The sequence below is a fragment of the Struthio camelus genome, chromosome 25 (genome assembly GCF_040807025.1).
Source record: "Struthio camelus isolate bStrCam1 chromosome 25, bStrCam1.hap1, whole genome shotgun sequence".
NCBI classification, from domain to species: Eukaryota; Metazoa; Chordata; class Aves; order Struthioniformes; family Struthionidae; genus Struthio; species Struthio camelus.
In genome coordinates, this window is record NC_090966.1 from 221,394 (window position 1) to 236,455 (window position 15,062).

The following is a 15,062-nucleotide window of genomic DNA, read 5'->3' on the forward strand; positions in this document are numbered from 1 at the left end:
AACGTACAAAGTCCCCACAAATAGCACTGTGCCATCTCTCTTTGAGATGATGCCAACTACGGTGTAAAAATAAGGCACATAATGTAGCTCAGCATCCTTGACTGACCTAAAATGATGCATCAATTATGAGAAGTGACTTCTTGAGCAAAAAAAAAAAAAAAAATTTGCAAGTAGCATTATGTTACAGAAAAGTAATCGTGGGGAGGAAGGAACAGAAGACCAGACTGGCAGGCTATAAAAACACGCTGCTACAGGAGTAGATCCAAAAGTCTATCTTCACAGGCAGCTGATCAGCACAGGGCCTTTAAAATGGCCAGAACAGTGACCCTTACTTTACTAATTGTTCCAAATGCATAACAGAAACCAGTATGTTATCTGTGGATAATCAGTCAACTATAACTATCCCTAGCATCATTCCCCAAACGTAACTGGAGTGAAGCAACCAAAAGCACTATGGACAACTTTACAGTAGTAAAAGGAGCATATCAAAACAATGAAATGCTTTGCAGCATACTTCAGATCTCAGCTTTCTCAGAAAGCTATTTGGACTAAATTGATATTTAAGCTAGGCTTACACTAAAGAAGTTTCCATCAAGCATTCATCCCAATCCATCAAGATCTCTCAGTTACTTTTTTGGACTGCACCACATGCATGGGGCGTACGCACAGGCCAAACAGCCACAGAAGAGCGACGCAGCTGCCCCCTTTCCTCTGCAAACATAGCGCAGAAATAGGCTCTTCTTGAGCAAAGAGAGCAGCAATTTTATACAGCCACTCAATCACTGTCTGGGAGCCTCTACCCACTAAAGCAAAGGAGCCCTGCGAACCTGTTGTCCTGGGGTGAAGCTAGCCTTAAGGCTTCCCACTGTACTCAGCAAGACTAATTTCTTCAACAGAATCAGGACCACCAATCTGTTACGCACTTTATTAAAATCAAACATAATTCCATGCTACTACAGGACTGAAAAATTAGAAAGTGTTTCTCCCTGATGAGGGGCATGCTTTTCGAGGAAGCAGAAAACTTTTCTACAGAGCAATGCGTTTACAGACAAACTGCAGAACGAAAACCCAAAGACAGGAAATATTATTTTACCGCTTCAATCACTTCAGCTGTAAGAATGGTTGTATCAGTAAGTCTGATGACTGGTTACTAGGGACATGGAAATTACCAGGCACTAGAATAAATTTTTCCAACTTTTCTGCACTCTCAAAGCAGTCAGAAGAGCAACACTTCAACATCTCAACCCCTCCCTCAAGTTGGCATTGCTTTTTGTTAACTGCTGCCACCCATCCCAGCTTGTAACATGTGGTATTTTAGGTTTTGAGCCTTGTTTCTAACAAAATTAGTAACAAGTCCCTGTAAATGCTGTCAGGCTCTTATAGAGCAGGTTTTCTACAAAATCTGCAGCTATCTTAGTAATCTAGCACAAAAAGACTGCTACAGTAATGGATTATCTTCTGATTTTTGCCCCTCCTGCGCCACGGAAACTGGCATGCAAAACCATTCACTTACAACTCTCTTCAGATTGGCTTGAACAGGCTGCATTCCCAAACCATTTAAAAGCTTCCAGTTTAAAAACTCTAGAGATAGCCCAATCCAGACACATAAAGATGGTTAAATAAGAAGTAGGGAAAAGCAGAATTCAGAAACTATTATAAGAAAAGAGTAAAAACTGAACACGGTGTGGCTATCCTGCATGAGATTTTGCTTGTGAGATCATATCAAGGCAAGATTTCTCTAATACTGAATTAAAGCACATTGTTTTTCAGGTTTGTGACCAAAGGCAAATGGATTTTCTGAATTTAAGTTGACAAAACCATGTGATTTCACTCAACTGAGGTCCATTTAAGAGGCATTCGAGGCCTAAAATTGCATAGCAGAAAGAGATCAAGTTATCCTCAGAAAGGGGGAGCAGGGGGGAGAGCACTCCAGTTCTCATAAACCACTATATATGAAACTCAGACTTTCATGGCAAACCTCATCTTCTGAAGAGAGGAGTAAACTGTTCGCTTACAGCGAGATTTCTGCATCGGTTTGAACACGCTCACGTGACAGCACAATCCCATTATAGAGCCTGCTCCTCCCCAGCTACTGTTCTCAAGTCTCTCTGCCAATTCCTCTTAAATAAAATTATAATGTACTTTTCATTATGTGCCAACAGATTCTGGCTTTCTGAACTTTTCACGCATACTTGACTCTTCACCACACAAGCTCCTGAGAGTGAACTATATCTTTAGCTAATATGAGCTCAAAGGATGGCAACCTTTGCCTTATAATTTTATATATGTGATAAAAGTCCTACTTATTTTCAGAAATCATTATTTTTTGCACTACCATAAACAAAGTGAAAAGAGCACAGGGGAAAGCATGCAACTGCAGTTTTATTTCCTCTTAATTTCTTTCCCAATATCTCATTTTCAACCTGTGAAAATATAGTACAAGGCCATGGAATATGGATAACTCAATGACACAAACCTGTTTGTCCTTCAGAAAGCTAATAGTGCTTGTGCTCACAACATAAAGTGATTCAGTTTATTTATTTACTTTACCCTGCACACGGAAGACTTTACTGAACACTTTTCATGTATGCATGGAGTAAGTGCTCTTCCCGTGGGTGTTTGCACTGAGTAAACAAGCAGTTAAACTGCTAAAACTAGGTTAAGAAAAATACCATCCCCCTCCCCCCCTTTTTTTGATGGGAAACCATTTCTGTATTAGAAAAGTCTCTCATATAAGACCACGTATCTTGGAGATGTATTAAGTCTTCTACATTCAAGTTCTGCTTGAAGACACAAGTTTTTGGAAAGCACAAGTACACTTCTCCCCAAACCAGAAAGTTCAGGTTTTGGTTTTGGAGTACTCAATCATAGCAGTGACTGTTTGTAACGTTATTGTTCTTTAACAGATTCCTCCCCCTCAGCATTAGAAGCAAAGATTAGGTTATTTAGGGCATGAAAAGAGTAGCATATATATAGCTTCACATCTTAGTTTCATTCTCCTCAAAACTTTTCAATGGAAATATAGTCCGTCTTTTTATAAAGAAAATCCCAGTAATGAAAAATTAACTATCTACACACCTCCAAAATGCCACACATTTAGAAAAAAATAAAAGGAAAGCTACATAAAAAACTACGTTTTAATATTGGTTAGAGTTTTCACAGTTAGCTTGGCCAAAGTTCACACAGAAACATGCTCTTCACAACAAATTCAAAGGTGAATGTTTTTATTCTGTAGGGTCAGTGACTCAGGAAACAGCTCAACCTCTCTTTAGGCATGCCAGTAGTGAACAGATAACTATGGCATATGTGAGAAGGAAAAAAAGGGGGGAAAAAAAGGAAAAGAGAGCAGACTAAATGCTACATTATTTAACGGTAAGAGTTCCAACCTTAGAGGAGCTCTCCAAAATTGCCAAGTGACACGCGATACAGATGTTTATCTGACATTCATTCACACAGCTCACAAACTTGGTACAACCCCAGTAAAGGTGACCCACGTTCATTTGCATGCAAGTCTAACGTGAAATATTTTATCTTGCAGGTCAAAACTCAAAAATAATTGAAGAGCCAACTCTGATGTAATATCATAAAGATTCATTTCCACTAAATTCAAATTCAAAGACCATGGGAGCTCTCCAGCATCTGGGCATCATATAATGCAAAGCTACAGGAGCAAGTACACTAGGACAATTGGTCCCATGTTCAGTATCTTAAGTTTCTTGCTAACTGCAGCAGCAGTTCTTCCTACATCTGCCTTCTTATCACATTTGATCAGTTAATTACAGGCAATCCAGACTGTGCAATTTCAGAGGTGGGGGCCCTTCATAAAACTACCCTTTAGCTCTAGTTGCCTGGCTCACAGCTAAAACAAACACCTATTAAAAGTATCAGTAGCTTTCCAGGGTACTAAAGACAGTTATTACACCTATAGTAATAGCCCTTTTCATTTGCACACTGGATGAACTTTCGGAGAATCGAGTTTAATTTTTCTCTTGCAGTGCCATCTGTATGAACACAAGTTGCTTTTAGTCTTCTAGCTTCCCCTTGGAGGGACTGGGAGAAGGTTAATGTTGTTTAAAGATGTCTGTATTTCTTAATTCAAGTATTAACCCTATTAAAAAAAAAAAAATCTAGAAAACAACATTGCACACCTCCAATGTTTAAAATACAGGGACTTAAACAGCCCAAAGGTTTTTGCTAATAAGTTTAAGATTATTTTCCCAGTTAAGGTAATCTAAAAATAGTGCCTTTTGGATATAATCTTGGTGCTGAGGTTAACTGTGATGTCAGATCACTCGGATATATCCGAACTCTGTGCAATCAGTGTAGTTAGGACATAATAAAACCTCCCCTTTAATTGTTTGGTGTTGACAAGTTGGTGGTGGGTCCAAAATTTATCCAGTAAGGATCAATACACTTACCTATTGCCCCTGTTTCGCAATAATCCTGAGTTCCTTCCTGGAATACAAGACAGTGTCTTTATAACTTGGGAGCAGAAAAGGATTTGGGGATGGAATGCTATTTACAAGTTTAAGCTAACGTCCACTGAGCTACGTCAGGAATAAGGCAAAACTTCAATGTTATGGGTATGTGTAGCTAAAAATACTTGAAAGCTAAAAGGACCCTGCAGAAATCTGCTCAATAAGCTGAGAAAAAGACAAATCTCAAATATTGCTGCCTCAAGAAATTGTCCCAAGAACACATCTGCAAAGTTTTGTCATATATACCAAACTGGTTTGCTATAGTTACGTAGGATGCAAGAAGTTTTACTGATACATAGCATTTTAATTTGGAACAGAAATCATTAAGTCACATATACTTTAGATCTAGTTTGCAAGTGCATTAGATAATCTCTTCCCTCAAGATTCCTTGGCTGTAATATGATCTTAACATCCTCCAGTGTTTTCTTTCAGGAATCCAACAAAAATAATCTCCGTTCCAAAATGTCTCCTCTCACCCATTTTACTCTTTCTACAGGAATTATTAATGATGAATACCCTTACTGTACAAAACTGTTCAGAACTAGGGGAAAAAAAGACTAAAGGAAGTCTTTTTCTACTACAGTTAAATCTTTTTAGAATGTGACAAACCTCTAAGTCAGTCTTATTAGCCTACTTAAAGAAAACAATTATGTTTGCCTTTACGTAACTGTGCTTTCTTGTCCAAAGATGCAAAATGTGAAACAACAATACGTAGCATGTTTTCAAAGGCACAGTGGTTACTTTAAAAACTACCCCATACTTCAGAATAGACTGTCAGAAAAGAGCCCATCTTGAGTGGCAATGAGTAACAGAAGCGAGATAATGTTACTTATGCAAATTTACTTAGTTATTTCTCAGTAGTTTCAAGTTCACTATTGAACGTTGAGCCAACAGAGCGATACACATTTCAGACTACATCAAGCTGGACAAGCAATTTTTTTCCTGAGTAAACCATGACTGCTTCTGTGCAGCTTGAAATTATTGCTGGATGACGTATCAAGAAATTTGAAGGCTCATTTTCTCCAACACCTGTTTGAAGTTGCTGCAACAGATGCAAATTATCCAAGAGTATCAGTTCCTTTAAAACTGACCAGCAGCATCAACAAAACCTAAAATCCTTTCTACTAACAAGAAGATTAAGCCACAATGTATTCCCAAGACATTTTTCTTTCTGGTTACTCTTCTTGCACCCCTAATGATGACTGCTTTTATACCAGTAAGACAGCAGTTATTTCCCACAGGTTTGTTCCTCCTTTTGTAGCATTTCTAGATGCTAGAAAAACTGCCAAGCTAGCAAACCTCCTACCAGTCTCCTTATTAATCACCCAACAGCTTTAAATAGGAGTTGCCATAATCATATGATATCACTACATTGCAAGAACATGCCATAAACAGGTCCTTCCACCTCCTAAATAGATGCACATAATCGCACTCAAGCTTCAACCAAGCAGATGGAAAACTTTAGATGAAGTACACTGCTATCAGATATCACGACTGTGCCATCAGCTCTGTCAAAACAGCCTATTTTCCCAATACAAAGCAAATTAATAAATTTCTGCTCTTGATTCTACTAAACTGCAATTCACAGTACTCAAACAAAAACAGTCTTGTCAGAGGATCTCATTTTAACACTTCCTTAGTGAATTTCTTTGAAGTAGCACATTCTATACTTAACATACAAAAAAGTCACATACCGTAATGCTGTATTCGTGTTTTTAAAGCTGTTGCTTCACTGCTATTTTGCAAGATTTAGAACTCTAAGCACATCCTCCAGATAGCCACATAAATTATCAACATTTTAATGACTGTATTATTACAATTTATCATTAAGAAGATCAGAAAGCCTCCTCTGAGCAATGTCCTCTCTAGACGAGCACAATACAGTATCCATTGTACATTTGCATCTCATTTAGCAGCTTCAAAATATTCAGATTAGGCTAAGATATGAACTGTACAGTATAAAGTGCTATGCAGACACTACAGTACATCCCCACCTTTGGGACCAAAGCCAATTCCACATAAATTCTGAATCCATCCTCTCATGAGGATTACAGCATTTGGAAACTCTCTTTTTATCATTCTTTTGACATAGCCTGTTGTTTTCAGTAACTTGATAGAACACAGACTAAAGTATTAAAATGTGCAAACACAGCATACCATTGGCCTCCGAAGCTGTACTGCTTTAAAGCCTGATACAAACTGGGAACTATCCATACCCACATGTAATCATTATAGCTTAACAGCAGCCCATTCCTGCTCATGGGTAGTTCAAAACTGAGCTGCTTAATGCCAATCCTGATTTTTTTTTTAAAATGAATGTTCCGCTGTGGGCATAAAACTCTCAACCAACAACACAAAAAAACCTGTTCCTGCAGCTATAAGGAAAATAAATACACTAGGGAAATTCAAAGTATTACCACAAACAAGATGACTGCAATGAATACAAAATCGATGAACTGTGCTGTCAACAATCGTTTACCTGCTTGTGAGCATGATCGTAAGAGTTTATGTGGTTGTCAAACTCTTGGTGCTTTTGATACTGCTTGTCACAGAGTTCACAGTAGAAGTTTGCTCTGAGGTCTTCCAAAGCCTTGGCAATTGCCTTTTCTTTATCAACATAATCCTGTAAAATTTACAAAAAATAATTCAGTTAAACTTTCTGTAAAACAATCTGGAAGACAAACTCTTACTTTAAGGAAAGCAGTCCTTAAGAAAACCTTAATAAAAATACTTTAATCATCTGTGTACATTTAAGCAGGCTAGCCTTTACAAATTAAAGGTATGAAAAACATCTTTGCTGCACTATCAGCCTAGTCTTGCTTCAGTTTCCTGCCATAGAGCATAATCTTGTCATTAGCACATGCATCAGTAATAGGAAACTAGAAACAAAAAGGGGGGTGTGGGGGGGGGAAAACTAGTATCGATAGCAGTCAGTCCTCTTCTGGGCTGCAAGCAAAGTGCCTGTTGGATTGTCTGAGGTAACAAAAAAGAGGTTGAAACCCTCAAGCTAACACAAAAACAAACTGGCAGCTGCCTGCTCACATAAAACAAAGAAGAAAATGCACATTGGAGCAGAAAGATCACTGCTTTTGGAACAGAATCTTAGAACTTTAAACGCTGAAACTTCCTCCATTTTGAGTGCTAACAGATGTCTACTTGATCTCAGCTTGTCTGTAATTTAATAAGGATGAATACAGACACGCAGTTTGGGAAAGTGGAGTTCAGAAATCATTGAGCCTAACTCAGTCCACTGTAATTTTACAGTAATTTTTTCAGTCAATGAAAATTTTCCAGGAGCAATGCTGTCCATTAAGTTGAGTTCAAACCCAGTGATGACAGTGGGAACATACAGGTACTTGCCATTTAACAAAAAAAGGGGGGAGGATCTCCTTAACAGTTGTACAGTCGGTACTTTTTCTTAGATAATGCAACATCTGTACAGGTACAGAGCTAAATCTCCAAGGAAAGGTGAGGTGATTACATTGGTAATGGTCACTTCCTACCCTCTTTTGCTAAAAAGAAAAGGGGCAACTTTGGGACTGGCAGCATCAAAAAGCTCTGGGTGCCACAGGCTCAATGTTTTGCTCTCCCAATGCAAATCTCAGTCCCTCAAAAGGCAGTGGGGGCTGAAAGTGCCACTGCTGCTCTAGTCAGTGACTCCTGGCAACGGGATGCAGCTGGACGGAGACATTGCACAACTCACTCACTGGTTAGCCCATGCGGCAGCTGGGGCAATTCTGAAACACAGCTCATGCTGAAAGACACAAATCACAGGGCTAATCTTCTCTAGCTGGGTTGTCTCAATTACAGTCCTACTGGCAAAACTAATAAAACATTGTCACCCGTCAGAAAAAAAGCTGGGGAAGGTTTACTTTAATAAAATGGAAGCACTTGCGTTGATGCATATTAATAAAAAAGTTTAAAATGTTGCATTACAAAGTACACTATACTAACAAAAGCATATCCAGCACAGCTATTTTCCATATCCACTTTCAACTGGAATAAAGGTAAAATACATGCATGACAAAAATAGCATAACGTTTGAGGAAAAGCACATGAGTAAGAGTTTCAGTCTCCAAAACAAGCTTCCTATGGGAAATTTCCTTGCAACAGGAGCTAGCAAACAAACAAACAAAAAAGACTTACTAATATTTTGTTCACAGGAACACGGTCTATTTCACAGTTATCATGTCCAAGTTACGTTAAAATAATACTGCTGAGCATGTTTTCTATAATGCAAGATGCATTTCAAAACATCTTGCATTATAGAAACACCCAGGGAGAAAAAAAAATCCTAGAATTCTACTACTGAAACAATTTTTATAATTTAAAGCACTATTCAACTTCTAAATAAAAATCTATTTCAAACTCCTGCTTTCATGTCTCTATTACCTGAGGCCCTTGTATATTTAAAAAAAAAAAAAAAAAAAGTATCTGCAGGTTGGGGCCTGAAGCAGGTCTCCATAAAGACAGGAAAGGAAAACAGAACAGCATGAGATTCACAGAACAATGACATTTAAAGTTCTTTTGAAACCATGAACATGCTTCCTGCACAACGGGTAATTTTTTCAGAAAGCATCCTGTGGCTAAACAATGAAAACATGGCTATTTGAATTATCAGAATCTATACAAAAGCTGGGAATTAGACAACGTTTCTTGCTTCTTTTTTGTTGCAGAGTTATCTAAAATCCTTTGAGACTCACTGAATGGCTAATCATGATGCGGCCACAGTTGGCAATTACATAAAGGACTCCTGTGGAGCAATGAAAAAATTATGCTTGGAGAGATTTTCACAGATTAATACAGCAATGCAACAGCCTAACGATAAAGCATGCTAATAAAAATAAATCTGAGTTGTGAGAGACTGCTACTGCTCCACAGAGTTCCTGAAAGAACACGTGCTGAATACTGCGAGGAGAACAAAAATCATCACAGAAAGCAAAGCACATTCAATTGCACTTGAAAAGACAACTGCAAAAACTAAGAATTTTACCATAAAAACTGCATTGGAGACTTGAGACAAAACATCATTACATGCAATTCACACAAGAGCTCCTACCAACCACTCTAAAATGAAATAATTTGTACTCTGCAGCTGCCACTATCTGAAAATCCCTAGCATCACAGATAGAGGCATACTGTAGAAAGAGATCCCAGCTTTCAGTCACGTGCTGCTTTGGAACAGCTAATGTCACAACTAAAACTTCCTTCTCTTTGTAACGCGTGAACAGTGTACCACCCAGCACGACATTAAAAATGACAAAAAGAAGAAATATCTTCAAGTAGAACGTGCACCTGGGCATAGAGGAACTGTTCACCACAATCTGCATAAGCCCCTTTAAGGGCACACTTACCGTGAAGCATGCCAGAAGATATCATTAACTCCATTCAGTTCCAAAATTAATAATTGGTTTTAAAAGCAATTACAATGGCTTTTATTTTAAAATGAACAAGTATACCAGCAATTCCTTTACCAAGCAAGTTAAGGTCTCGACTTTGCAAAGAAAAAAATTTCAGGAAAGGAAGATAAACATTTTTGTAGCTGAATAAACTGCCCTGAAGCATTAGCTGTTCAGTCAGTGAAACGGCATTTTAGATTTGCCATGGTTATGTTTAATTTTAATGGAATGGAAAATATCTTTCCATTATTCCTCAAAGAATTGAAATTTATGCAAAACTGACACTTTATTCTAATATCTACTGCCCTCCTTCAACCCCAGCACTTCTCAAATCCCAGGAAAATTGGATGAGCAAGCTTTCCTAAGACTTGATGTACTTTTTAGGCTGGTAAGCAGAGGAATGGATTAAAGGACTAGTGAAGACCAGGTTTCTCCAGAGCGCAAAGTGGAAACTCAGTTACTGCTAATCCAAGTATGTTTCAACGTGTCACACTCAGTGCCAACATGATGGGCCATTTTTATCATTAAACAGATGACAACAGTCTTTGGCTTACAAAAAACCCACAGGTTTTTTAAATCCTGTGGAAATGAGAAATGTATATTTTTTAATACTGCCTAAACTTTCCTGAAGAGGTACAGTCCATTAATTTCTCAAAACTGGAGCCATATCCTGCCTTTTTAAAGAAAATAGGATTTATGTAGCAATACTATAAAGCATTTTTTTTCCCCACTGCTTACTCAGTGGGAAGGGGAGATCTACTCCACTTCCAGCTGATAGCTGCCCATCTTAAATCTGCACATGCAGATTTTGCACTGACAACATGGCAGGTTCACTAGAAAAACTTGGCAGTCCTGAGTTTAGGAAAGGAAATTTTCTGCCCATCTCAAAACCACCTCTTTCCAGAGTGGTAGAAAAGCATAGCGGTGAAAAGCCTTACTGCTATCCTCTAGCTCTTTAGGAGCTACAGAAACAGCAATGTCAATTCCAAGAAGTGAATAACCAGGCTATTAAAATCTAAGTAATCTCAGCAGGAAAAAAAAAAAGAAAGAAAGAAAGAAAAAAAAGAGTTAATTCCTACTACCATTAACCACAGCTTAATGAAAAGAGATCTGTCCTATCAGGATAAATCCTCTCCTGTTCAGTCCACAGGAACTTTGATATTAATGCATCTGTTTCAGTACCTTGTACTTCTGCCTCAGCTCCTCAGTGTCTTCTTTCTCCACCTCCAGTACACGCCTCCGCTCAGTGGCATCTTCGGCGTAGTCGAGCTTTTCAAAAAAGAAGAGATGCAGTTTGTCCCACAAATACTTTGCACTACTGAGAATGCCAGGTAGTTTAAAAAGTGAGGTTTGAAACAGAATCACTGCATGTTGTACTTCATTTTCCTTGTTTTGTCATCCCACGCTGTAACCCACACATAAAAGAGTTCATTAATTCTTCCAAGCTGGTGGCTCCCAACAGGCCCATCCACTGCCAGTAGCAGCCTTAGTTTTAGAGAAATGAAACTCACAAATCCAAGGAATTTAGGATAGTATTCAGACCTCAAAACTTAGGTAACCATGGGTAAACGGAGTATGCATTTTGCGGAAAAATGTTTTCTTATCATGTAGATTTAAGAGCTAGGCTTTCTTCACCTCTGCTGTACATATTCTTGCTTTTACATTACTTCCCTACAAACTCCAAGAACCACACAATAAATGACAGGGTGCAGTGCCGAAGCCGGATGAGCTTACCTCCATCTCCATCCGCCCCATGCCCATGACATCATACTTGACAACAATAGGGATGGGATCTGTTCTCCCTGTAACAGGAACACATAAAGGTGGTCAGAGGTCATTCCGCTGCCACAACTCACTTTACACATTGGGTTTGGGTGGTTAGAGATCTTGCCTTGGAGTGCAGAGACCAGAAAGCTACAGTGAACCAAACACAAGCCATTCTCACAGCTTACATCCAAGCCTGCTTCTCAACTCCAAACCAGTTAAAGTTAAATGCACCTTTAGTACTGATAAATGGCATTCTTTGAACATTAACTGGTTATATAAAACATACTTGTGGTTAATGTTCAACCGTGACAAGTCCTAGCGCAGGGACATTAATAGGACTTGAGAAAGGAACCTTCTCAGTGCTTCCACATCAGGCAATTAATACCTCTAATCTTCTGACATCAGGGGAAAAAAAAAAAAAAAAAAGTTAAATACATTTTATTGCACTACCATACTAATAACCAATCATGACTTTCTTGTAAAAAAAAGTGGAAGCCTCCTTCCCGCCAAATTTTGCCCCTTCCCAAGAAAAAGGAAAACTACTCAAGTCAAATGGCACATTAGCCAAACTGCTCTCATCCAAAAGCACCATCCATTGCAGGCCAGGTGGTTCATCTCCACCTGCTTCCCCAGGCTTTTGCAGAGAGATGCTCTAGCACTTGCCGTGTCATCTGTAAGCTGTGAAAAGGACTAGTTGCGAAGAAAATTGACTTTGAACTAATCAAACTATGCTGGAGTTTTTTGGTTCTTTTCTTTTTTTTTTTTTTAAAACGTATCTTTAATCCACTCATAACCAGCCAAACAAAGCAAAATGGGGCAGACAAGCACTTTACTACCACAGCTTTTTTTTTTTGTTTGTTTGTTTATTTTACATCACAACTTGCGCTGTTTGTTGTGATGTAAGCTCACTGAAAAAAGTACTTACCTTATCCGGTGCATACCTTGAGTAAAAAAACAGAATGTTTACTTCCCTTATTATTGCTCTTGGTTTGGTGTAAACAACTGTTTTGTTATACACACATACACAGATATTATACCTTTGGGCTAAAAGATCTGCAGGTTTTATCACGCCAAAAATATTACATTGCATTCCACATGCACAAAAGGCTGAAGGTTTTAAAACTGCCTCAGAAAATCTGTATACATACATAGATATCAACTTTCTGTACTCTGATATTAACTTTCTCTAACTCCTGCAAAGAGTAATAATCCATGGATTTCAAACTCCACAGAACCCTCAAAGGGAACTTGCTTTAGACTTGTGTCTTTTTAATTCTCTGAACTACAGAACAGAAGTACCTATTTCTCTTTCAGAAACAAGTCCATTTAATTAAATAGTTGGTTTATATTCTTGTTTATATGCCCATAAGTTTATTGACAGGCATATTTACCAAGTCCAAAACTATTTGTTGAGCTGATCCAAAATAATATTTAGAATCAAGCTTTCATTTGGGTATTTTAACAGCATTTTCCATTTGAAAGTGTTTCTCTTATGCCCAATGGTATAATAAAATAAGCAGTGACTGCAATTTTTAGCAAAAGGACCAAATTAAAGACAGGTTATAAAAATGACTTCCTAAGTGCAATATCACTTTCATAACGTCTCAGCCAGGGATTTACTGGTAAGTGGTAAACCCAATGGAAACATTGGCAGCAAGTGCCAACAGCTTTTTTTTTTTTTTGAGCTTTTTTCTTTTGTTTGTTTGTTTGTTTCTCTAACAATCGAGATCTTTCGGAGCAGCCTCATTGCCCTGGTAAACCCCAGCATCCAAACAGTGCATCAGTACTTTTGCCTTCTAAGGCAGTCAAAGTTTTCAAAATCTAGTTGTAAATTGCAGTAGCAAGTGCTAGTGCCCATCGTGTTGGGGAAAATCAAGTTTGGACAGTATTAGAAATTTATGTTTCAATTGATTTTGGCAATTCTAACACAAACAGAAACATCCCTTCTTAGCAATACCCTTTAATGAACAAGGATCAGACAAGTGTGCATAAAGAAAGGAAAGGAAAGGAAAATGAAAGACCAAGCAGAAGGATGATGGCTACAACAGAGAAAGTAAGCCTAACATATTGGTGCACTGATGACAAAAGGAGTAATTCAGTCTGAAAATAAAAAATTACCACTGCTAAGTTTACCATCACCACAACAAGTCCAGGATCATAACGCTGTAAAAAAGAAACATCATTTGTTAGGCAGAAACCATTAGGGGCAGAATATAGGCCGTTTGTAGTAGGCAGGTAGGATGGGTTAAAAATAATTCGAGGCTTCTTCCTCACCCCTCCACCCCATCACCATGCTTTGCCCTGTGGAATCAGGGAGAGGGGAAATCTGGAGCAGTTGCTCTTTGTTTTCAGAGCTGCCTTTGCAACCTGAAATTTGCCAGGTGTTGCAAGATGTTTAGCTCCTGGTAATGACCCAAATTTAAAAGAGGCACTTTGGCATGTTTAGGCAGGCAGTTTAAAAAAAAATAAAAAACAAAACCACCCCAAACCAAATCAGGATCTTATGGTAATTACAAATATTTTGGGTCAAAACAAGCTATGTTTCCAGGAAAGAGGAGAATGGTAAATACTCAAAGCAATGCCTTTGTTTCAAATTTAACCATTATTTCATTAGGCATGAAATAACACAGCAGCTGGCCAAAGCGGCTGCCCAGCGTGACAGCCAATTGACCAGGGCTTGGAGCATGTAATGCAGTCACAGGCAGCTGTGACAGTCTCCACCATCAAATCAAGAGCTCTGTCCAGCCATCCGTGGGAAGCACAACCTGCTGCCGGGCAAAAACATCGGGAGGTTGGTCATCGGTTCTGAGCTCTCGGGGCCTGGAGAGCCTTGTTTCGCACCTAGGAAAGCCACTAGGGCTGCCTGAAAGAAATGCAGTGTTTGTTCGCAAAGAGCCACCTATAACCCTGTTGACCACAAAGTAGGTATCTGGGAAAGACGGAGAACAGCCAAAGGAAAAAAATGAGACTTAAGCTAAGCTCCAAGTTCTTCTTTAAAAAAAAAAAATTACTCCAAAGCTACGGTGAATTAGAAATGTGATCTTTATGGGTTTTACCGGCACCTAAAGGTGGTTCTCAGAAGCTGTGGGACTCCCGAGTTTAGCATTCCTGCTGCCTCTTTTCAGGTACACCTACACACTTTCAAGGGGGAAAGCTGAGTTTGCATGAAAGGGCAAAAAAATCCAACATTTCAGCCCGCTGTTTAGGGTTGCAAGTGCTGCCATGCAGACAACTAACCCTCTCCCTCCATAAGGAGTAAGTCATGCAGAGCACAGAATTGTGCCCATACTCTTTTCTCCTACACCCCCAAAAATACCCTAGCAATTTAACGTTCTTCCTAAAGAGGCCTGCAAGTTCCTTCCTTTATAGGCTGCTCACCTTACACAGGCTACTCACCCTAAACCACAGAAAAGGTTAA

The 15,062-nt window shown here is 38.8% G+C and overlaps 1 protein-coding gene across 4 annotated transcripts in view; it reads right to left on the bottom strand.

The window, feature by feature from the left end:
* Nucleotides 1-15,062, bottom strand: part of GPATCH8 (G-patch domain containing 8) — a 59,421-nt gene that overhangs the window by 9,749 nt on the left and 34,610 nt on the right. For 2 of the 4 annotated variants that reach the window (XM_068918843.1, XM_068918844.1), the window contains 4 exons: nucleotides 13,763-13,807; nucleotides 11,612-11,679; nucleotides 11,060-11,146; nucleotides 6,958-7,101 (listed from right to left, as the gene is read on the bottom strand). In XM_068918843.1, coding sequence (XP_068774944.1) covers nucleotides 6,958-7,101; nucleotides 11,060-11,146; nucleotides 11,612-11,638 — 258 coding nt within the window. In that variant the 5' untranslated portion in view covers nucleotides 11,639-11,679; nucleotides 13,763-13,807. The remainder of the gene's footprint in view (nucleotides 1-6,957; nucleotides 7,102-11,059; nucleotides 11,147-11,611; nucleotides 11,680-13,762; nucleotides 13,808-15,062) is intronic. The other 2 variants (XM_068918841.1, XM_068918842.1) reach the window with 1 other exon arrangement.